At 41.9% G+C, this 24,004-nt stretch overlaps 2 protein-coding genes across 2 annotated transcripts; one reads left to right on the forward strand and one right to left on the reverse strand.

Annotated features, from left to right (window-relative positions):
* Positions 1-508: 508 nt before the first annotated feature.
* On the forward strand, positions 509-15,307 carry lmln (leishmanolysin-like (metallopeptidase M8 family)). The gene is made up of 16 exons (XM_015005874.2): positions 509-2,389; positions 3,780-3,883; positions 4,585-4,615; positions 5,749-5,831; positions 6,018-6,135; positions 6,588-6,766; positions 6,863-6,968; positions 7,616-7,710; positions 7,857-7,974; positions 9,180-9,287; positions 9,383-9,570; positions 10,367-10,499; positions 10,662-10,821; positions 10,960-11,090; positions 11,704-11,914; positions 12,789-15,307. Exons 1-16 carry the CDS (start codon positions 2,252-2,254, stop codon positions 12,887-12,889), a joined length of 2,004 nt encoding a protein of 667 aa, XP_014861360.2. The 5' UTR covers positions 509-2,251; the 3' UTR covers positions 12,890-15,307.
* Positions 15,308-18,074: 2,767 nt separating this feature from the next.
* On the reverse strand, positions 18,075-23,724 carry lacc1 (laccase domain multifunctional purine nucleosidase 1). The gene is made up of 5 exons (XM_015005875.2): positions 22,975-23,724; positions 20,933-21,111; positions 20,651-20,816; positions 19,144-19,369; positions 18,075-19,009 (listed from the first exon to the last, which is right to left on the reverse strand). Exons 1-5 carry the CDS (start codon positions 23,462-23,464, stop codon positions 18,784-18,786), a joined length of 1,287 nt encoding a protein of 428 aa, XP_014861361.2. The 5' UTR covers positions 23,465-23,724; the 3' UTR covers positions 18,075-18,783.
* Positions 23,725-24,004: the final 280 nt, after the last annotated feature.

Consider the following 24,004-nt stretch of genomic DNA (forward strand, 5'->3'; position numbering starts at 1 on the left):
TTGTCTCATTTCAAGTGTACTGAGAAACTAGACCAAAATTACTTTGTAAGGTTTTGTGTTTTTGCAGTGAAACAACAAATATTTCTCCATCATCTCGCATTAGTTTGCTGGATTATCTTGAAAACCTCCGAGGGAATCGGCTAATTTTCCAGCTGTGGAAATATAGACGCTAAATGAACAGGATTCTAGATAGAAATATGTTTCCTAGACCTTTTGGGTTAATGAACCTTCCTATATTTTATAGGAGAAAGCTTTTTGAAATCCTCCAGTTTTCAGAGGTTTTTCTTTTTTTTTTTTTCTATTTTTAGCAGTTGTATTAGGAAACTGTAAAATAAAAATGTGATATTGTTGCAATTAAAACAATGTTTTAGTGTTTTTAAAAGTTTTGTTTGAAATAAAAATGTTACTTTTTTCTTGGCATGCTGCATCTAACTTTTTTCATCTAAGTTTACCAGAGTATTTTGCGTTTGCTACAAAACAGTGACAATAAAAAAATAAAATAAAGATTCCAGCCAAAATTTTGCGCAAGGTCACAAAACTCGGTTCACAATGACACATCCTGATTTACAAGTATAAAATATTTGTGACTAATTTGTGCCCATAAAACACATATATGGTGGAATCTGGGAGAGGAGGAGCAAGTTTATTACACAATCACTGATAATTGGTTATTATTTGCTACGATGTATTTGTGAAGAAACTGAGATCAAATGCAAAGATTAAAATAATGGCGTCAGATTGTAGCTGTAGATAACACAACCAGAGGGGCCGGTCAGTTAGGAGCCCCCTGTCAGCCTCATCCTGTCCACTGATGGTCCTACAAGATGGCTGCATGCTGCTGGACGCGCTGGACCAGGAACCCGGTCCTCCTGACAGCCGGTGAGTGTCGCTCAATGCCAGCTGAAACACCACATTTGTTCCAAACGTGGGTTTGATTTACAGAATCCTTAAAGCAAATCATACAAACCAGCCTTTGCCGTCGTATTTACAGTAAAGTTTAAATTGTTGGCGTGTTGAAGAGAGCCAGACTTGTAGATTGACTTTTCTGTCTAATATGATCACTTAGAGGACCAAAACAAAACACGTTGCTTTTGAAGAACTTCCTCACTTTACATATTCTCACACTTTAAAATATATATATATATTTTTTTTTTTCATTCTAATCTCCTCTGATCAGAATGAAATCCTCTGATTTGACACACGAAGCCAAACTGAGGTACCAGCTCTTGTGTAAAACATCCTTTTTTTCCTGATTTCTATTCATGTCGGCCTTCAGGGAAACCGATATTTTCCCCCCTCCTCCTTATTTTTTCCGCACACTTAAAAGTTTCAGTTTGTCAAACAACTTTTGGTATCAGACAAACAAAATCCTGACTAAATGCAATTTGATTGAATGAGTAATAAAGCAATACATACACTTCTTAAGTGCGACTAAAAAATAAAAAATAAAGTAAATACAGACCAGGTCTGTAAGGAATCAGATACTTTTACAACTCTGTGTTAACATTAAACAAATAGTTGTTCAATGTATGAAATAAAAGTTGCATTTCTTTTTTTTTTTGTTCTAAGGGTCATGAAGTTGACCTGAATTCACAATGTCCTAATCCAAGTTTCACAGCTCTCTTTATTGATTTTATCTGCTTAATATTGTGTGCTGCTTAAAGGTCATTTTAATTATGTGGTAAAATATTTCTGCAGTGAGTCACAGTTGTACATGTCTGCCTAAAATGGGATTTTCTATTAGTTTTGTGTTTTCTCTTTAATGCAGAACCAGAATTCTATTCATATTGGATGAATCACTGTCCTTGCTGAGAATGCATGTGAAATGGTGTCATTTAAGTGTAGAGACACTGCAAAATGTTCCACATTGTTGTCTTACTTAACTCGTCATAGCTAGAAACGATCTTTGTAGGCTTGTAACGCTCCACTGTTCTGTAAATGTCTTTTTAAGTGGAGTGGTGCATCCTGTTCATACACGGTCTTCGGAGCGCCGGGTCCTCCTCCTCTCAGCTGACTCTGGAGCAACAAACCAGAACCCGCAGCTGCTGTCATTAAAGCCTTTAACCGGCCGGCGTTACAGTCTGCTCAAAAAAGTAGAACCGAATCATCGATCGTTTTTACAGGATGGTATCGTGTTCAGATTCACCTCGCGAGCGATGAATAAAACGCGCACCGAGGGGACCGGACGGAGACCGGCGGCGGTTGTGTTTGCTCCGTGCTGCTCAGTACCGCTTCTCGGGCTCGTCAGAGGATGGAGCGCTGGTTAAGAGGGGGTGGCAAGCCGTCCGTGTCCCGGTTTCTCCTCGGTCCTGTTCTCGTCCTCTCGCTCCTAGCGGTACAAGCGAGCTGTCACAGAACCTGCACACACAGAGTCCCCTCCGGCCGCGAGGTGAGCCTCGGCTGTATCTGTAACGTTCACTGAACAGTTTGTATCGCTGGGGCTGTTAGCCAGCTAGCTTCCTGAGCTAATTAACATTGATTTTATTAACTATAAATTCTATTACAGGATGTTTAAACCCAAATTGTATTGACAAATATGTTGTCGGAGAACCCAACTCCACAATCACGCCGTTGTAAAGTTTTGTTTCTGTTCACTGTAATTTGGAATTTAGCAGTTAGTTGAAAAGCTAAGAGGCTAACCAGAAGCTAATCTGTTCATCCAGCTTAATTTACAGCATAATTTATGTGTATTTACCCAATTAAAGCGATTATTCAGAAATTTACAATCAATTTATTAGCTCTAACTGTTAAATTTAAGCCTCACTTCTCCTAGCAACAGCAAACATTATACGTCCGGGTGGGCATTTTCAGAATAAAAGCTCAACAAAGATGTAATTGTAAACCAGACATCTGGAACCTTTACAAACCAAAGAGCCGTTTTTATCCTAAATCCAGCAAAATAAACTCATCTAAAACAAAACAAAAAAAAAATGTTACATGACCTTTTGACAAAGACAAATTTTAGTTTCTGACAAGAATTTGTCGTTTTTAAAGAACCAGTTTTAACATTTGAAATGATGAACAACTTTATAAAAAAAAAAAACTTGGCTACATTTCAATGGGATGAAGAAATTTTATTTGTGAATAAAAGATTTAGAAACCTAATGACAAGGAAAACCATGATTTAAATATTACTGGTACTTTCTGTTTTACAAAATTAATGCAAATCCATGTAAGACTGGAAACCAGTTAAAACCTGCAGTTGGTATTATTTATTAAAAATATTTATTGTACAGTTTGACATTTTGTGCTGTCAGAATTGTTTGATATTTTTTTCTACTGTTGATTTCATGTGTATCAACAAATTATAAAACATAATAAAGTGATTAATTTTACATTTATGGAGCTTTGACTGCAGTGCCATTCTGTTACCTAAAATATTTTAAACTAGTTATACTTTTTTTTTATTGTCACTTTCATAATTATTTCAATGACGTCCAAATATCTTCCTAAAGGTTTAACGCCAAACTGCCCACCTGAAATACACATACATGTAAAAGTATTAGTTTATAATTTCAGCCAAGGTTATTTAGAGCCTTTGTGGAAGGTCAGACCTCTGATCTATGCTAAGATTTTCTAAATATTATTTACAGATAGTGATTGCGAAAATAAGAGCAGCAAGCTGGGTAGCTTAACATCAAGTACAAAACTTACATTTAAAACAAATGTGAAAGAAGAGCCGTGGGGTGGCTAACTCACTGATTTTCTTGTCCCTTAAAACACACAATGAAAAAAATAAACAATTGCATAACATTAAAGTTGCTGTTTACTTCTTTCAGGTTCTCCATCAAGTGTACTTGAAGCCTGAGCGGTTAGCGAAGAGAAGTTCTCCTGACGACCTGCAGCTAAAGATAAAGATCATCTACGACAGCAGCGTTGACCAGTGAGTTCAGCCTTAGCTTCATCTGGTTTAGTGACATGAACTACAGCGGCATGCAGTGCACTGCAAAACTGTTCACACTGTTCTAAAGCTGCAGTTTATTACATTTATTTTAAAATAAATGTTTAAACTGTCACCATGTCCTGACATCTTATGAGACAAACAATCTGTGAAAATTTTGATCTCCCTGAGCTACCATTGTCATCTGAAGAAATTCTCCGTTCCCGACCAAAAACAACCAGTCGGAGCCAGGAGGCGGGTCTTAGCGCTGTCCATCAATCTTATGTACTTGCCACTAAATGTGCTAATAGCAGAGAAACAACTTGCCGTTACAGGAAAACCGTTTATCTTGCAATTTGTCGGCAGTGGCAACGCTGACTAGGCTGAGGATTCACAGTAAGCGATGCTAGCTGCATCGTAGCAGAGTGCAAGGGGTGATGAGTAGCGCCACACAGAGGGTGATTGACAGCGCTAAGACCCTCCTTGTAGATCTTTGGAGCTCTTGTCAGATTATTTTAGTTCCAGAGAGCATAAAAACGTCTCTTTGGATTGTAAAATTGACTGACCCTGACATCGGGGGGCGAATGAAATGTGTGACTGCAATGTGATAAATGTGGGACGGTTTAACATATATTAATAATTTTACTAAGGCACCACATAATTTTTCTGTCGGTGGTTAACGTGCTCACTCTTTGTCTTCACAGACTTCCTGCTGACAAGCGGAGACTGGTGAAGGTGAGAGGACATCTGACCACATCCTGTTAAAAAAAACAAGGCTGCAAAGATAAAAATGTCTCTTGGTAGATGAGGATATAAACCATCAGTGTGATCTTTCTAACAAACAGCAGCATTGTAGCCTCTTGTGACGCAGTGATAATGTGCTACATTTACATTTTGCTCATATTTGTATTTCTGTTTTTTTCCCCACTGCTTCTAAAAACAGCCCATGTGTTTTTGGCAATAAGTTGATGTTTTTTTGTTTTGGTGTCTGTAAAATTATCAGTTTCAAAATCTTCCCTATTGTCAAGTCACAAATCAACAGGAACTGCCCCTAACGTAGCAATCTCAGCGACCCAGCCGGTTACCTAGCAACCCAAGTTGAGCTCCAGCACATTTGCCACTATTTGTGCTTTACAACGGCTGCTGGAAAAGACAAGTGTTTTGTTGTCGACTTACCACCCATAAACCACTTGCTGCATTCTCGTTAGTTGCACAGGAGGCTCTACTTCTGCTGTTCAAAGGTGTACGGTTGTATAGTTGCACGTCTTTTCGCAGCCATTTTCAAATACGAGTGTAAACGTTGGAGCGTGGCCAGCAGTGGCTTATTTGTATTTAAAGTGACAGAGACCTGAAACAGGCCATTCTGATAGGAGCTCAAAATAGGCAGAACTGAGCAAACTGAAACATCACTACCTGAGAATGATTTTAAAAAATTGTGATGAATATGTTTTGTACAGCCCACAGACCTATATTAAACATAATAGGTCACCTTTCAAACATTTTGAAGTGAAGTGCTGCACAAGCTTATAGTTGTACATGTTTACTGTGGGTTGTAAATAAATATCTGCATGACTTTAAATCAGTACATCATTAAATAACGTGGTTCGCCAATAAAGCGGTGCCGCTTTTCTTAATTTTGGTTGTTTGGCGATTGTCCGACACTTGCATGTGAAACCGATCTCGTCTACCTCTGTAAAGGTCTGAAAATCAACCACTGAATTTTAGACCTTTACTGAATTCTTCCTCCATATTTGTCGACTTTTCAAACAAAAAATATCGGTATCGGCCAGAATCGGAATCGGCAGGTTGGGCTTTTTAAAGATTGGCGATTGGCTGTAGTTTCCAGCTCTCTGTACGTCTCTCTTCAGGACAAGCTGTTTCCTCAGGCCATCGACTACCTGCAGAGGGCGTTCAGCTTGAGGCGCAGGGTGGGACCCGTGCTGCTCAGCAGGTACCTCACCATTCCCATTACCGGGTTTAGAATCGGGCCAGCAGTTGGCAGATTTAGTAACTATGTTCAGTTGTTTGTTTTTTTAATTGGTGGAAAAAATGTCTTACGGTTTTAGTTGTCAAATCTGGAAATACATCAGAAACCAGATAAACCTGTGCAATGTTTAATATATCTGTCTCTTTTCAGACAATGTGCAACCAACCAGTACATGAGGAAGAGAGGTGACCCTCATCGATACTGCCAGGACGCCTGCGCAGACGTCACCCGGTGCGGTCCTGTTGTCGTACCACAGCACCACCTGCAGGTCGGAAACAGCTGCGCAACGTATAAGTCCTTTAAAATACATTTAATGCTAATTTAAAGGTACTCGGTGCTAGATTGTAGCAGAGAATGGAGTATTAAAGCTCCTATTTGGTGTTGATGCCACTTATTGGAATGAAATGGATTCTGAGTCTGTTCTGCATAAATGTCTTTATTTTTGCTGAAATTGTGACTTTATTGTCCTAATATTACGACTTCTTTCTCATAATAGAAAAAGTACACTCTGTCGCAGATGTTGCACTTAAGACTAAGAAATAATTGTGAATTTAGTTTTTACCCAGCTTAAGTAACATTACTATTAAATGTTGAGATTATCTCCATGGACACCAGGAACTGGGTATTGGCCACCAAACTTTATCTGGTTTATGGACGGCCCTGGAAAGTGGAGGGTGAAGGCATCAAAGAGGGTTTTTAACATTTCTGTTTGTTTCTCAGCAATGTAAGGTTTGCAGCGAGTCTGGGAAGTCCTGTGGCCCAGCGGGGCCCCCGGACGGCCCCGGGGTGGAGGGCTCAGACTTCGTGCTGTACGTCAGCGGCATCACCACAGAGCGGTGCGGACAGGAGAACATAGTGGCCTACGCTGCCTACTGCCAGCTGGAAGCAGAGCTGGACCGGTCAGCTTAGTTATCCTTTAACCTTGATAAAGTCCAGAAATAAAGACAAATCTGTACATTTTAACTCTCTCTCTCTATGTGTGTGTATTTTTTCAGGCCCATCGCAGGTTATGCCAACCTGTGTCCAGCCATGATCTCCTCTCAGCCTCAGGAGTTTGAAGGAATGCTCTCCACTGTCAAACACGAGATCATTCACGCTCTGGTAAGAACAGTTTCACTCATCTCTGACACACACATCACTCGGCCTGTCACAATAACACATTCTGCTGGACGATAAATTGTCCCAGAAGTTATCGCGATAAACGATAACATTGGTGTTTTGACACCATTAACGGAATGTGTTCTGTACGCGGCTTTCCCATGTTCAGAACACATCCTCAAAGATCAATGGACTTTAAATTCTAATAAATATTTAAGACTGGAACTGGAAGACATTTTAAATATCCAAATAAACAAAACGACAAATAAAATGAATTATGAAGTCTCTGTAAACAAAATTGTCCTTCAAAAAAGGTTTAGCTTAGACCCAAAGCAGCTGCCTGAAAACTTTAGTCATCCAGTTTATAGCAGAAAGAGAGAGAGAAAAAAACGATAAATCAGGCAAATGGACATTTTTCAGCTTCTTTTAATTTATCATATCATTAATTGATATATTGCTTATTGCAACAGGCCTACCTATTAAGCTTAATTAGTTTCTTTTTCTTGCTTGTTTGCTTTTTTTCTGAGTAACAGTCATACAACACACTTCAAGTCGTTCTTGTTACATTAGCCTTGCTGTTGTTGAGGAAGAAAGTTTCTCTCCATCAAAATCAACTATATCCCCTACTTCAACGTCTCTCTCTTCGATAGGGGTTTTCGGCCGGTCTGTTTGCCTTCTACCACGACGACGAGGGCAAACCTCTGACTCCGCGCTTCGCCAGCGGCCTTCCCGCGTTCAATGAGAGGTAAACAGACGGCCGATCTCACTCCGCTCCGCCAATTTCAGATCTTATCCGCCTGACACTGGCTGTGTTTTCATCCAATCAGCTTCACTTGTGTTTCCAGTCAGATTCCCCTCCTCTAACCTCTTAACCTTTGACCTGTTGTTCAGCCTGGGCCTGTACCAGTGGAGCGAGGCGGTGATCAGGAGGGTCAGCCGCCTGTGGGACATCAGAGGAGGAGAGATGGTGCGGCACCACGTCCACGTCCTGGTCACTCCTCGGGTCGTGGTAAGTCAGTAATTAATGATTGACTTTCATGGGGGCGGTCTCTAAAAGTTTTGGTTCTCTTTTAAAGAGGCGATATGATGTAAAATTGACATTTTTGAGCTTTCCATCATGTTATAATCTTCAAAAACATACCTGGAGCGTTGCTTTGATTCTTTCATGAATGTTTGATAAATTCTTTAATCCCCATGGCAACCATTCAGCTGTGCGAAACGCCTGGGTGGACGTAGCTCCGCCTTCGAGGACGAAGCTCCTCCGAGCTGCATTTTCCAAACTCCTGGGCTTCTGCCTCTCAGAGGCAGTGTGGGGGAACCGTGATGAATTGATTATTGAAATAATTGTCAAATAATTGACTAATTGCCAATTTACGTATACACTCTCAAAAAAAAAAAGTCAATTTGCAGCAGGAGCAGTATTAAAGCCCAAACTGTGTAATTAAGATTAAAAATCTTCTGTCTGTAAACATGTTCAAAGTGACGGTTTCAGCTTCACCTGGTTCAAATTCTGTAGACGCCACAGCTATTCAGATTCTTTTGCTGTCCAGTTAATTGGTTAATCAAAAAACAAAAAGCAACAGAAGCTGAAAGGCTCTGATGTTAAAACTATTATCTTTTCCTACAAATGATCAGGCGTACACAAAAAGAATGCTCTATTATTGCATTTTAAAATAATACTATATTATTATTATATATTAATATATAATGTATTATTTAATAACAAAATTGTTTGCATGTTTTCTGTAGTTTTAATACTGTTTAAAATAAGCTTAAGTGAGCAAATGAAAAATATGCAGAATGTGCCTTATTTATTTACTTTTAACTGATTAATGCTATGAATAATCGATAAATACTCGTTTACTAATATAATTATTTTAGCCAGTTTTAATTTGTCAGTGACATAAAATCCCAGTGAAATACACTGAAGCCTCTGAGGTGACAAAATGAGACAACAGGTTTGACTGGTCTTAAAAGCGACGCTCTAGCCTCATTTTGGTTGCTCTTTCTTTATGCCCAGTGTGTCTAGAATTTCTTTGTGTCCATTTTTGTTCTTTTTTCTGTCCATTTTCTTAATGGCGTTTTAACTGAACTCTGTTAACTTGGCAGAAAACCCAGTGAGACTCGGATGTGTTCAGTAATACTTCAGTTTGGTCTGGATGTCGTTTTGGCCGACGTGACGGAGTCACCGGGTTGTCTGTGTCGCTCCTGCAGGAGGAGGCCAGGAGGCACTTCAGCTGCCCCATCCTGGAGGGGATGGAGCTGGAGAACCAGGGCGGGACGGGAACCGAGCTCAACCACTGGGAGAAGCGGCTGCTGGAGGTCCGTACCTTCTGCCCCAATCGCTACGTTTTACTAAACCCCAAACAAACCCGACTTGTTCTTTCCTCCTCGTGATTCCGTACGACTCTGTCCAGAACGAGGCCATGACGGGCTCCCACACCCAGAATCGGGTGTTTTCCCGCCTCACGCTGGCCATCATGGAAGACAGCGGCTGGTACCGGGCCAACTACAGCCTGGCCCAGAGGCTGGACTGGGGCCGCGGCCTCGGCTGTGACTTCGTTATGAAGAGCTGCAAGTTCTGGATGGACAGACAGAGACAGAGGTGCTGTTTAGAATAATGATTCCAGATGTCAGCTCTTGTTATTTTTACTGCCAACTCTCAGGGTTAATTTTTATGTAACAGTTTGGTGGCCAAATTTTCCTTACCAAGCAGTCTGTCATAAAAACTATCAGGATAAATAATCTGAGTTTGTTCTGCAACTTTTTGAGACTTAAAGGGACAGTATTATGCAAAATTTACTTTTTTGAGCTTTACACAATGTTATAATGTTATAATAATCAAAAACATACCTGAAGTTTTGCTTTGATTCTTTCATGCATGTTTAAGAAATCCTTTAATCTCCATGGCAACCATTCAGCTGTGAAAAATGCCTGGATGGACCTACAAGAACAAAGCTCCTCCTTGGAGCTACAGATTCCAAGTTTTCACATCTCTCCTCCGTGACTCCCCCTCTCAGCTCCTTCAGACTAGCCAGCATCAATTAGCAAACACCTGGTGGAACTGAGCATCTGCTGAGCTCATTAAAGGAGCTACTTCTCAGTGAAATGCTGGTAAAAATGTTGCTAATGGGTTAATAGAGGGGCCATGTTGTGGTGACTTTCTGAGAGCGGTGTTTCAGAAAGAGCAGGAGTTTTAAAGAGACAGAGGCCCAATTTCAAGGCATTTAAACTACGATGTAAAATCTTTCAAGTCATATTTTATACATACCTACTTGATTGTGCTATAAAATGACACTGTGTGGCTAGAAAACACATAATACTGCCCCTTTAATTTTTTCTTTTTGATATTTTCTGATCATGCTTCACTTTCTCAGTTTCTCCCTTCACTGTTTTTTCAGGCGGCACCCTGTGACCCCGTTCTGTGACACGGTGCGGGCCTCTCCTCTGCAGCTGACCTGCAGACAGGACCAGCTGGCAGTGGCTGTCTGCAACTTACAGAAATACCCCCAGCAGTTGCCCCTGGAGTACCAAGTGAGTGAAAAACTTTTTCCCAGCAACCGTTTCTCTGTTACTGTGCGTCTAAGCTTGACTTTCTAGATCGTCACTGTACAAATTTTCTAAATAACAGGTTGATATTCCCAAACAATAAATGACTAAGAAAAGACATTCCCATGTGCCTCGTTGTTTTGTCAGTATTTCGATCGGATCCCGGATGTTGCTGCAGATCAGCTGTCGTCCTTCGGGGGCGCTGTGGAGATCGCCGATTTCTGCCCCTTCAGCCAGGAGTTCAGCTGGCACCTCAGCGGAGAATATCAACGAAACTCATACTGCAGAGTATCGGAGAACCAGCCAGGTACTGCTCACAAAGAAAGATGATGACTGGAATCTAGCGCTCTGAACATCAGCTGATGTCTGAGTAAAAGTAATTGAACCATCTCTGTGTGTGTGTGTGTGTGTGTGTGTGTGTGTGTGTGTGTGTGTGTGTGTTTAGACTCATGGAGGAATTATGGAGCGGAGCAGTACGGCCCGGATTCTGTGTGTCTGTACCAGAAGTCGGCCTTCGTCATGGAGCAGTGCACCAGGAAGATGACGTATCCAGACTGGGGCTCCGGATGCTATAAGGTGCTCTGTTTGTCCTCATGTGGTGAAGAACCACCTGGAGTCTGCTGAGACGTCTCTCATGTCTATATTTACTTATGAAGTTGCATAAAAAGTTTTGACTTTCGACTTAAAGTATGCTGCTAACAAAGTTAACCAAAACGTTTTGCTTTTTGAGGTGTGAAGAATGTAGAACGATTTTAGGTTAAGCAATAAGATCAAGAGGAAGAGGTCATTTGAACTTTGGACTGCAAATGGAAGTTCAAACTTTTTTTTTCTATTTTGATTCCAGCTGCTGGTAATGTCTTGTTGCTGCCACAGGTTGGCGCCAGTGCTTCGGCTAAATAGTTACTAATTCATAGTAACTAAGTGAAAAGCTTTCTCAACGTTGTGACGTCTCCCTGGTCCAACACACTTGAATCCAATAGCAGTCATAAGATGAGTGCAGTCAGGTTCTCCAGAGTCCTGCTAACGACCTCATTATTTGACTCAGGTGTGTTGAAGTAGAGACACGTCTAAAGGTTGCAGGAGACCGGCCCTCCAGGCCTGGAGTTGCCCACCCCTGGGAGGGCCAAATTTATAACATTCTTGAACCACGGTCAGAGTTCACACCAAGCTATTGCTGCCCGTCCTGCAGGTTTCCTGCTCGCCTCAGGGCCTGACGGTGTTTGTTCAGGACCGCTCCTTCCTGTGCGTGAGGAAAGGTCAGCAGCTGAGCGTCAGCGTCCGGGTCAGCGACTGGGTTTACAACGGGGTCCTGCTCTGCCCCGCCTGCACCGACTTCTGTGACGACTGCCCGCTGCCCCACCAGCTCCTGCCCATCAACGCCTCCCGGAGCAACCCCATCGGTCAGTTTCACTTGGGCCTTTAGTTACTAACACAGAAAGTTATCGATGAATGACTTAACCTGCAGGTAACTGACTGCATCGATCGACTGACGATTAATTAAAAAAAAAAACATTTTATTTTGTCAGCTGTATTAAATACTGACATAATAAACATTAAATTGTGAATCTCACTAAACTTAGACATATTTATAAAACAGGAACTTCTTAGGTTGTTAAATAAAAAATCAGATATGAAAAGGATAGTTCAATTAAATTTAATTATTTAATCTTCCTTTGGGATAAATAAACTATTTTTTTTTAATATGTGAACCACTTATCTCCCCATGAACAGATACATGTTCATACAGATTCATTGCTCTTGAAGGAAAGTTGGTACATTAACTCAGGACAGCCCCCAAAATCAAACGTGTTTTTTCTTGTCTGTTTTCGTCATGTTACAATTTCCCCTCTGCGTTTCTGTCGCCACATCCTGACCTTTGTAGCACAAAAGTCATTTCTGAATGGTAAGTGGACGTTGCCCCGCCATGCAGCTCGGCTAATTGAGCGCCATTAAGGTTAAACTTAAGGAGCTTGTTGAGTGTTTATATTTCTAAACAGAACCGCATGAAGTACATTTTTCATCCCACGCTGGACTCTGTTCGGATCGTTTGTCTTTCCCGTTCTGATATGGCTCCGCCATCTTTAATTCCTGTGACTGCTGGCTCCGCTTAAGAATGACCTGCGGCGCCCTCTTCTGGACGGAGACCAAACTACAACACTAAAATAAGTCCTAAGCAGACATTAGGACTTAATCGACATTTAAACGTAATTCAATTAATTGTTTGCATCCCTATTAAGAACACAACATTAATTATCTGTGTTTGTTTGCTTTCAGATCCCTGCTCCAGTTCTCCAGGTCTGGCCATCACTCTCTGGCTCCTTCTGCTCAACCTGCTCCCTTTAGTGGCTGGACTGCTGATCTGCCACTGGAGCTGATGAAACACACACACACGCACACACACGCAGACACACACACACTCTCACAATAAGGTAGCTAAAACTCTTCTGTACTGTAGCCCTCAGAGGACTTGATGACGCACCTTGTTTTTCTTCTGTATTTGGTTTTCTTTCCTTTAACCTGAAGCTGGGAAAAAACAACCTTTTTACATCCCTGACTCTCTCCCTCTCTCTGCTCCTACACGTATTGTTTCCACCTTCGACTCAACGTTTTTCCTCTCAGGATCTTTGCTCTTCCATTCCTGTGTTTTCGGGTTTTTCCAATGACGAAACTGTCTGTGTCTCTCGATACCGTCTGCCGCAGACGGGTGTGTTTACATGCACTTCAAAAACCAGGTTGCACCCTTTTCTTTCGCATAGAGAACCCTGGTCACTGTAATCAGAATGTAAACACTGCAGACACACCTACACATTTCTAAAGGTTATCACTGGCTAGGGGAGGTACGCTTATTTAAATCTGGCAGCTTATGTGGTTACTTGCAGGTAAACTGTTCCTATTAAAGGGAATGTGCATGTTATGAACCAATACTTCTCTTTTCAAGGCTGCGGTGCGTTCATATTGATGTAAATATATAGAATTATTTAAAACTTAATAGATTTCTATTAAGTTAGTAAAGCCAAGGCTAGCTTGACTTTGCATTTCATTCTTTTCTTGAATTCACGTGTCAAAGCGTCCTCCCCTTTTCGGATAAAAGTTAACTGCTTTCGACACCAGCGTTCATATCTGGCATTAAAATTCAACCTGCATCATCAGAGCTCAGTTAATTACGTGCTTTTAGTCACTTGAACTGTTGCTGTTCAGTCACAAACATGAGTGAAATTCATCTGAATAACATTTTTGTGAAGTTATCTGCTTCCAACGTACACAAACAAAACATTCAGAACTTCACCCACACTGCAGCCTGTCATCCACTGATCAATCAAATCCAGAGTTCAAAACGGGTTCTCGCTCGCATTTTGGCCTGTCAGGATGTGCTAATGCTAGCAAACTGTCATAAGAATTTTCAGCTGCAATTCAGAAAGCCACTGAGATTTTATTGTCATTGTGGCTAGTTAGCATGCTAACCTCGTTTAGCAGCACAAGACGCTTCATTTTGTTTTTTGCTTTTAGATACTAAAGGAGGCCTGGCAGAAATAAATGCAGAACAATAGTACTTGGTAGTTAGTGGAATACCAACGGACAGGTACAGTGACGAATGGTTTATCGTCCTGTGGCTGTCAGCATTTTAAATGGGCAGCGGCCATTTTGAATTCAAACTGAGTAGCCCTGAAACTCTGTTTCATGTCGGATTTCTAACTTCAAGAAGTGTTCAAACTAATCGATATTAATTAGTTTGACTTTAAGTACAGAAGGAAGTCACCATTAGGGGAACACAGTTCACTCGTGTTTTTTGCAGTGCATGTAAACATGTTTTCATAACTCTTATATTACAGGGAACAGAATATTTATTGGATTAAAATAAAATCTAATTTTATTTAATTTGAACCCTCCCACGGGGTCATTTGGACCCCTCAAGTTTTTTACCGTGCGCGCAGTCTGGCGAAATCGCACTGACCCCTGGTGCATTTTTACGATTTTTTTTTTTCTTTTTGCCTACTGTGTAGTTTCGAGAAGTGACGGTCTGATGGGTCGACTTCTGACCGTGACATCTGTCGCACTCCTCCTGAGCGTGGCGCTGAGTGAAACACAGCGGGGTGTTTGTCTTTCTCCCAGTAGAGGAGGAACACGATGGGTGGAATCTCTCCAGCTTGAACCCATTATATATTTTTTTTTCTTCAACCTGTCAATGCTCAGGTTTTATATTTATTTGTCTCCTTTCATGTTGCACTAGAAGTAGAATTGAAGATATCAACACTGCAGCTGGATTTCAAAACTCCTTTTGGACATTTTGTTTTGTTTTTGTTCATTCATCCCAGATGGGAACAAAGAGGAACACTAGAACATTTTTTTTTGTTTGTTTGGATTTTTACACTAGAACACACTCCTGAGGCAAGACCTGTGCTGTTTGGTGACCCCTGCTGGCAGCTGTGGGGAACAGTTTAAAGCTTTAGAATGTGAGGCAATCTATCGCACAGAAACGTTTTAAATTTGTGAGGTGGAGTACCTGGTGTTTGAATGAATGACCTCTCTTGTTGTGAGCAGACCTCGGGTTTCTTTAATGAAGTCATCGAATGAATCTGTAGCTCTTGTAGGAATAAGCTGTTCATATGAAGGTACTCATTTTTTTCTGAAGCATGCTGAATTTCTGCTGAGCTGATTGATCATAAGCTGCTTTTACATACAAAGTCAGAACCTGGATCTCGTCACACTCAAGTTAACGGTGTCTTGGTTTTATTCGCCTCAGAAAATATTTTTTTTGTAGTCGAATCGGCTGATTAAAAACTACAATCACTGCAGCACTTTCTCTGACATCCCCTCAGAAGCTATTTAACCAGGAAGAGTGGTACGCTTGAAAGTTTGGAAAACCTTGGCATGCCTCGACTATGGTAATTTGCACGGACGTACTGCTACATGTGCTACAGGTTTCACATATAAACCACCAGAAGAAAAACTGTTTAGCAACGCCGTTTTATATGAGGGGAAGCCATATTTGTGAAATTCCGACTTCAGGTAGGGTTATTCTTAAATACAACCTGTGAATTCTGACTTTTGAGAAAAAAGAAGAAAAAAGACAGGCAGCAAAATTCCTACTTGGATGTTTGGAATTGAACACAAAACTCTGCTGGGATGTTCCAGTGCCAGGTAAATGTCTGAAGGTGCCACAGCGTAGCCATCGGTTCGACCGGTTTCCTGACATTTCTAGGCACATCTAAATCCACTTTTTGTTTTCCCGTCAGTTGTGAAAGTTTGCTTGCTCCATTTCGATTTGCTGTAAGCTGCAAGGAAAGCTACTGCTTTTTGCAGAATAAACGACGGTTGGTGATGCCTGTAGGTGTCTTATGGTGAAACTGTTCTCTTAAACTCTTGATCAGTATTCTTATTTCCTAAGGAGGGATTTGGACCCTCCAGTGTTTTCCTATATCTGCCTCTACTCGGGGTCAAACATCCTGCAGATGGACCAGGCAGATGTCGGAGCCACTGACACCGGCAGGAACGCAGCGGTGCTTCTTATTTTAACATGGACGTCAAAAGAAACTGAAGGACTGTTTTAATCAGCCCTGTTGTAACATTGGACATATCTACGGCAAAAGACGGTTTGCAGTTTTGTACATGATTGTTTTTAAAATGCAGCCAGTGAGATAAAGACCACTTTGTCTGAACTGGTCCTCAGTTCAGCGGCTAAAGTTTTTACGTTCACAAACTGGAGGAAGCTACAGCCAAACTTCTCCATGACGTGAAGTGTTCACTTCACTGCAGAACAAATGACCTTTCAGCTAAATGTCTGTGTTTTTGTGACAGGAGGCTGAGAAATGCTTGTATGCTGTAAAGGTACATATAAAATGTTTTTCTTTTTTTTTTTTCTTTGTAAACTAAAGAAGAAAGGGTCGGAGTCGACTGTGATGTAATGCGCTTTTCATTGTTATCGGTAGTGTCAAAAACAGATTCAGTGTTTGTATGGTAAACTTTCAAACCTCAGTGACTGTTGGACCCTTATTTAGTTATCCTGTGGTTTCGTTGTCAGGTGAGGTCACTGTTGGCCCTTTTCCACTTGCACCTGCTCACAGCAGCTTGACTGGGCTCTGTGTGGTCCACCTAAGTGGAACCAGACATTTTTCTAGTGGGCACTAGTGGGCTTTATTGAACATTAAGTAGACAAAGAAAAAGAAAAAAAAAAAACAGAAGAGAGAAGTGGACGTCATCCAGCAAAGGTCCTGACACCAGGAGTCAAATTCAGGGCAACGGTGTGACGTCTCCAGCCTCCTCTGCTCTGCATATGGTGCGCAGGTTCTGGCAGCACCAGCTCACTTTACCATAATCTGACCCGCCATTTTTAAAAAGTCACAACAGCCACTGAGTGGATTTGTGCAACACAATGTTCAACGTAGCTTCCATGTCCTCCATTGTTTATTTGTGTGTCGTGTACAGATCACATCACACTACTTTTCAGACTCTGGGACTACGCAGTTATGACAACTCCACCCACTAGAGTCCTGATTCAGTTAGTGGAAAACCAGCTGAACTGTGTTGAGCTGCGTTGCTATTGGAAAAGAGCCATATGTGTAATAAGAGTTTTCTGTTTTTCCCTCCCCTAACAAGTCAGAAAGTTGATGGTCTCTCAGATCAAACCAGTCGGGATTTTCATCCATGTTTTGAACAGGGGTCTGTCACCATGGCAACTTTGGACTCGCCTTTTCCTTCAGCAGAAAGTGCTGTAAGATGCTGACATTAAAATGGCTCCTGATCTATTGGTTACTCTGGGGAACAAACTAGACAGCCCTCTGGTCTTCAGTTATCCAATTTATAAAAATAAAGGACTGAATAACCAAATAGAGCAAGAATAACTATTAATAAAATCAAAAGAACTTGACAAATTATGCTTAAATGATCTTTATTGACTTTGAAGAAAATTCCATTCCCGTTCAGCACAGCTTGCTAACTCGTATTAACCTCCGTAAAGCACTCAAAGAATGAACTTTGTTTTCTGAAGCTTGCACTAAACCAGAAGAAGAGCTGGCCTCAATAATGAGGACTTTTCTGATAAACTGTGACAGAGTAACCGAAGGATGCATTTGGGTTCAGCTCTTTATTTATTGACGTGTTTTCTCATGACGTGTCTCTGTGTGTCCTGATCAACGCTCTGGCAGCATCATGTCCACCAGAAGGAAACTTTGCCTTTACAAGCGCACATGTTCAGAGTCGAGCAGCGTTAGACGTTGGTCTCATCACTGTTGGCATTGTTCAGATGATCTGACCTCGGCCCATTTTCCTTCATTTATTTGATTTCATGCTTCTGTATTAACTGATGGACTGAGCTGGAAAAGAAAAATCATTTTGTTGTTAAAAATGTCATGGAAACATGGCGTTTGTGTTATTTCAGTACAGAGGTGAAAACGGGTGGAACAGTAAAAACACTTTTATTTCCTTTTTTTTTTAAAAGGGCTGCCTTTATTACAGATAAAGGCTTTCCCCCTTCAAATAAATGCTTTCCCTACCCCAGAACAATGAGTATTGTCTTATTTAAATGTCTCATGAAATTGGTAAGTAAACTTGCTCATAACTTCATAACCATTTAGTCTTCAAGTTTATTTGCACAGAATATTTCAGCAACGAGGCGGTTCAAAGTGTTTTACGTCACATAAAGCAGAAACCAGCTAAGGAAGGAGAAATAAACGACACATTTTGTCACATGGTATTCTCACAATCAAGCAAATACACATCAAACATATTGATCAATGTACCAGTTACAGTGAATCAAAGGAAGCCAATGTTTCTGCATCTTTGCAGTTTTCTGGAAGTTCATTCCAGATGTTGTGCATAAGAACTGAATGTTTTGTATGCTGTAATAAAACGACCACTGAGCAGAAAGGATTGGGAAAGAATACTTTCTCTCTGTTCTCCTATCTGCTGCAGTTTTGAGTATTTTGTCCCAATTTGGGCAGTTTTAATCTATAAGCTCCGTGTTGTTTTGCTTTCACAAGTAACTATGGAAATATACAGCCATGTTTCACTGATCTGTCTACAGTTTGAAATGTGACCCCAGTTCAGCCACAAGCTGTCGATTAAAAGGACCAATCACAACTCCGGTAGTTTATTCCAGCCGTTTCATCCCTTGAAGATGCTCTTTAGTACGTAATCTACTAGATTAGGAGTTCTTCTTCACAGTTTCCCCAAAGAATCACTTAAGATTTGCTTTGCCGCCAACTGGAACCCGACCCGTCGGATTTGACTAGAAGAAGTTCTCGGCCGTCGACTTTTGGTTCATCTCCACGTCTTAAGGTCCGCCCTGTTGACCCGTCTGGCTCTCCGGAGCGCTGACCTGTTCCCCGCTCTCCTTGATCCACAGGAAACCCACTTGGGTGCCGAAGTTGAGTCCGTCTCTGACGTGGGAGAAGAAGTCGTCGGGATTGCAGGAGGTGCAGGGCGTCACGGGGGGCCGGGTGGCGTCCATGTTGTCGTGGATGTGCTCCGGAAGGACGCCGCGCCGCTGGAGGAGAACTCTGGGAGCGGAGGAGCGGTGACGGTCAGCGACTAACGTACCGAACATACTCCATTTGTCTTTTAAGATTTTTATCTGTATTTCATTTTTTTTTTTAAATCTGCTCACACAGTGTCATACTCTTTGGATTCGTACCTGTTGGCGAGGAGGATGTCCACGTGTGGCCTGGCCGACTCTGGATCAGGCACGCAGTCTGGGTGGATGGAGATGAAGTCTGCCGCCTGCTCTCTGTCCAGCGTGAAGCAGCACACCCCCACGGACGGCCCCACCGCCACCACGATGTCGCCGTACCGACAACCAAAATTCGTCACCATGGCGTCCACGGTTGCTGTGGCCACGCCCATCACCGTCCCTCTCCAGCCTGGGAATTGACGGTAAAGTTTAAATGATATTCGCAAGACAAGTTGACAATTAGAGGTTAGGACAGACTCGAGTAGGGAATGAAGCATGCTGGGAAAAAAAGAAGAGTTAGTCAGAGAAGGTGATGTGTGGATGTGAAGTATTAAAAAGTAGCTGCGTTTCCATTGGCCATATAGTTGTGCAGTTTGACATTTCAAAAATTAATTTGCATAATGAATGCATGACAATTTTGTAAAAACTTGTTTTTTGATAAAAAAGTTTTGGTGCTTGGGTGAGGTATTGTTTTTGCTGTATGAAAATTGGTTCATTTTGCTAAACTGTAATGAAAATACTTTGTTTTGTATTACACGAGTCACATGATCAACAACAGGATGTTGCCACTGGCACAAACTCAGAAGAAGACGACGACAGGAAGTAGTTGGAACAGCAAATTTCTTAATGGTGAAAAAAAACAAGTGACATCTACTGATACTAAAGAGGCAGTGCTATGTAAAACTGAGTTTTTCTAGCTTTACATCGCGTTATAATGTTATTCCCCTCGTCAAAAACTTACCTGGAGTGTTGCCTTGATTCTTTCATGCGTGTTTAAGAAATCCTTTAATCTCCATGGCAACCATTCAGTTGTGAGAAATGCCTAGGTGGACCTAGCCCCGCCTTCTAGCCCCAGCTCCTCCTCTAAGCTGCAGTTTCTGAGCTTCTGCCTCACAGAGCAGCCCCTCCGCTTCCCCTTCTTCATTCAGCTCCTTCAGACTAGCCAGCAGCAATTAGCAAACACCTGGTGGATCTGTGCATCATCTCAGCTTATTATAGGAGCTACTTCTCGCTGATAAAAAGGTTGTTAAAGGGTTAATGGAGGAGCCATGTTGTGATGACTTTCTTAAGGCGGAGTTTCAGAAAAACAAGGAGCTTCTTAAAGGGACAGAGGCTCAATTTCAAGGTGTTAAGTTACAGTGTTTCAAGTCACATTTGATATGTATATAGTATTTTTATAACAACTGGTGGTAACATTGTTATGTGATTGTGCTATAAAATGACACTGTGTGCCTGGAAAACATGTAATCCTTCCCTTTTCATACTGCACTTATGACTGAAAACCAATATTTACCAACATTTTAGATGTTTCCCTTTTCTACCTCATGAAAAATGACCTACTTTGCTTCTTTACCTCCGTTGTCCTACACTGCATCGACATCAGATGGCCAAACTACGTGACCAGTACCGCAGATATATCGTGCTTTTCTAACTTTGCTATGATTATCTGGAGCATCAGAGTACTATTCACCTGCATGCGCAGCCCCGATAACCTTCTTCACGGGATCGGCGAACAGGATGGGCAAGCAGTCGGCCCCCTGACCCGCCAGAACAACCCCCGTCTGATCGGTCACCATGGAGTCGTAGCTTTCCGGCTCAGGTTTCCCCAAAACCCAGACGTCGCTGGCATGGTTCACCTGCAGGACGCAGGTGTGAACAGGACATTCATGATGGGGAAGTAAACTGCAGACAGGGTTTATGATTAACAGGTGGATCATGTGCGCCGCAGAGGTTTGTTTTTGCAATAATGTACCTTGACCAGACGCAGGGGCATGGGATGGAAGCCGGCGTGAACGGCCAGCCGGCGCCGGTTTTCTTCCACCACGGCCCGGGGGTCCCTCCTCCTACTGCTGCTGAACAGATTCAAGGAGGACAGAGTGGGGATGTAGGAGACGCCGCCTGAACGGGTGCTGAAGCCGTGACCGAAGCAGTCTAAGAGACACAGAGGAGAAGGACAAGGTCCAGCTTTACTGACCAATAAACAGGCTCTGTAACTTTGCCTCCGACAGTACGGAGGTTTGACAGCCTGTAGACTTAGTCAGGACATTTCATTTGAGAAAAAAAAAAGCTTCCCAAATTCAAAACATAATCCTCTAACAATCGAATCCTTGGATTATTTGTGAGGCGGGGTCGTTCTGACCTGATGGTACCGGTTTTTTTTTTTTTTTTTTTTACCAGTATCAAGACATTTATATCTCTAAATTTTGCTACAAGTGGCTGAAACTCCTTGAGACGTACATTGTAACATCAGAATAATAAACTAATAAACCTTTTAGGCAAAATGTAAAAAAAAACAAATTCAGTCATTTTGCTTTTATTGAAGAAAACGAACAAAACAACCATTGCCACAACTTATTTTAGATTTTTTTTATTTATTTCTTCTTCTCTAACACACATTTCTAAGTGAATCAACTAAAACCGACTGGGCCGTTTATCATTTCCACTGAATTGTTTTAACAGGCTGAAATAAAATTGGAACTTTAAGATTATTTGTTTTGACACGTTTTGAAGTTTTCATACATCTGTACAAAACGACACGGTTTTGATTTTAGTCATCGTTGGCTATTGTGTATTGCAGAAGTGAAATGAGCATTTTTAGGACATGTGCAGCTCAGAAGAACATGTGCATCACCATATGGAACTGGGAAGGTTAAAATAATTTCCCAAAGAGGTCATAGGTTCTGACGACAAACTGCTTCAGTTTTTGCTGTTTTTTATGGTTTCAGATCTTAGTAGGTTTAACATGAGAGAGAGAGACAACCTTGGAAAATACAAAAGTTACCCAAAATCAACGTGGCAAATACTGTAAGCTTCATATGCAAGGCTGGACACTGGAGCTCTGAGTTGGGCTTGGAGAGAAACCTGCAACTCCACCAGTCACCTTTCTGATAACTTTTCCTATTTGAAGCTTTGGTTAACCTCTGACCCTTCACGCAATCATGCATCGTCAGTAGATAATAATATTTCCCCCCCTGTTAGTTTGTCTTGATTTCATTTTTTATTTATTGACAAACACAGTGAACTTAAAAAAAAGTCAAAGTTTTGTTGTGCTGCTCTTTGAAAAGCTCTGTCATGCTGGCAGCATCGGTCACCCTGGTGTCCACTGAGGTGGGCTTTATTGTCAAAACATACATTTTTATAATGGTCAACCTTAGAAAACGACCACTCTGGTATTTATCTAGATAATTTTTATTCATTTATTAGATGTTTTTATTTATTTATAATCTGTGCTGAAAGCCCCTGCTGACATGCAGCTCAGTTTATACACTAATCACATCGTTATTAGAAATGTCTTATGGCAGTAGCCCAGGGCTCTGATTTTTGGGGGAGCGTCCAAAAAATGTTTTTCTTTTTTTCTTAAGTCCATGTTTTGTAAACATTGAACTTTATATAGATGTCATAGGCTCAGAATTAGTTAATAGTGTGAGTTTTTTTATTAATATAAACACCATTCAAATATTGGAAAATGATGGAGTTATCGTCAATTTCTTTGGGATTAGCACTAAGTTATTGTATAGGGGACGTTTTAAACCTACCGTGCATTGATCAGCTCCTGCTTCTGTCAATGTACTGTAACTTTTATTAGTAAAATATTTTTTCCATAGTGTTTAGGGCACCAAAAGCGTCTCCAGCCCAGGGGCCCACATCCTAGTAAATCCGGCCCTGATCAAAATGAGTAAAGTTACTATATTTTTATTATCTTTGATGCTACTTTGGTTGAAAAAAGGCCCATCAAATCAGGTGATTTTGTTTTTGTGTGATCTTAGAACAATAATCCACTTTACTGAAACCCACCTGGGATCAAAGTGGACCTCAGGGTTCTGATGTCCCCCTTCAAAGCGGGCAGCTGCTGCAGGAAGGCCGACACTTCTTCCTCCGCTTCACCCTCAGGTGAGTCCGTGTGGGCGGAGCCACAGCAGTCCGAACAGGTGAGCTTGTCCGCCTGCGTCACGTCGTAATCAAAGGTATAGACGGCGGTAAATAGCATCTCCTGGTACCGAGCCAGCACCTCCCTGCGCCGCGCCGTGGTCAGCACCCTGACCGCACTCAGGTCCAGATCATCCAGGCTCCGCTTGAGTCGGTACAGACGCTCCGCGGTGGACCCGGAGTCCAGGACGTGAACGCTCCTGTGGGAGCCCAGGATCGGGTCCGAGAGGCCGTTCTCTCGCCGGTGACTTTCCGCGCCGCACAGCAGAAAGACGTGCGAGTCCGCTTCCTGCAGCAGAGAGGCTCCGGGGCTGCAGCAGCTGCTGCAGCAGCGGGTCAGATCCAGCAGCACGGCCATCCTCTCTCCGGGTGTGTGCTGAGCTCGGGGCGGCGCTCTGACTTTATAGCCGCGGGAGGGAGCGCGTTTGTCCGGCAGAATAACAGAGAAACTCCATCTGGCTGCAGAGGAACTTCCTGCGCCGCGTCGCTCCGCCCAGACTGGAAACCCCGCTCAGCCGCTGGAAATTCTCATCTGGTTGGTTTCCTCCTGCTGCTGCCGAGTGTTGCACCGACACTTACTGCAGGGCACTCAAAGTTTGCAAAACAGCAAAACCACGCTGCAAAGCGGGGCACCAACATGTAGAAACTACTAGGTTATGCAAACGTTTTCTTTAGAAAAACTGATCCATAGAGACACATCGGGCTTATTTAGGAAGCGCCTTGTTTTTCTTGATCTGTGGGATTAAAGTTTTTGTAAGCTACTCTAAGGAATGTTGACGTGTTAATACCTGCACTGTACGGGAAATGTATGACGCAACTATAAATGCCACATATGAACTCAAAAGTTATATTTATTCAACTTAGCTGATAGAAATTGCATCTTAGACTGTTGGCTTTC

Source organism: Poecilia mexicana, unplaced genomic scaffold (genome assembly GCF_051168715.1).
Source record: "Poecilia mexicana isolate PSO_F unplaced genomic scaffold, ASM5116871v1 scaffold_2, whole genome shotgun sequence".
Taxonomy (NCBI): domain Eukaryota; kingdom Metazoa; phylum Chordata; class Actinopteri; order Cyprinodontiformes; family Poeciliidae; genus Poecilia; species Poecilia mexicana.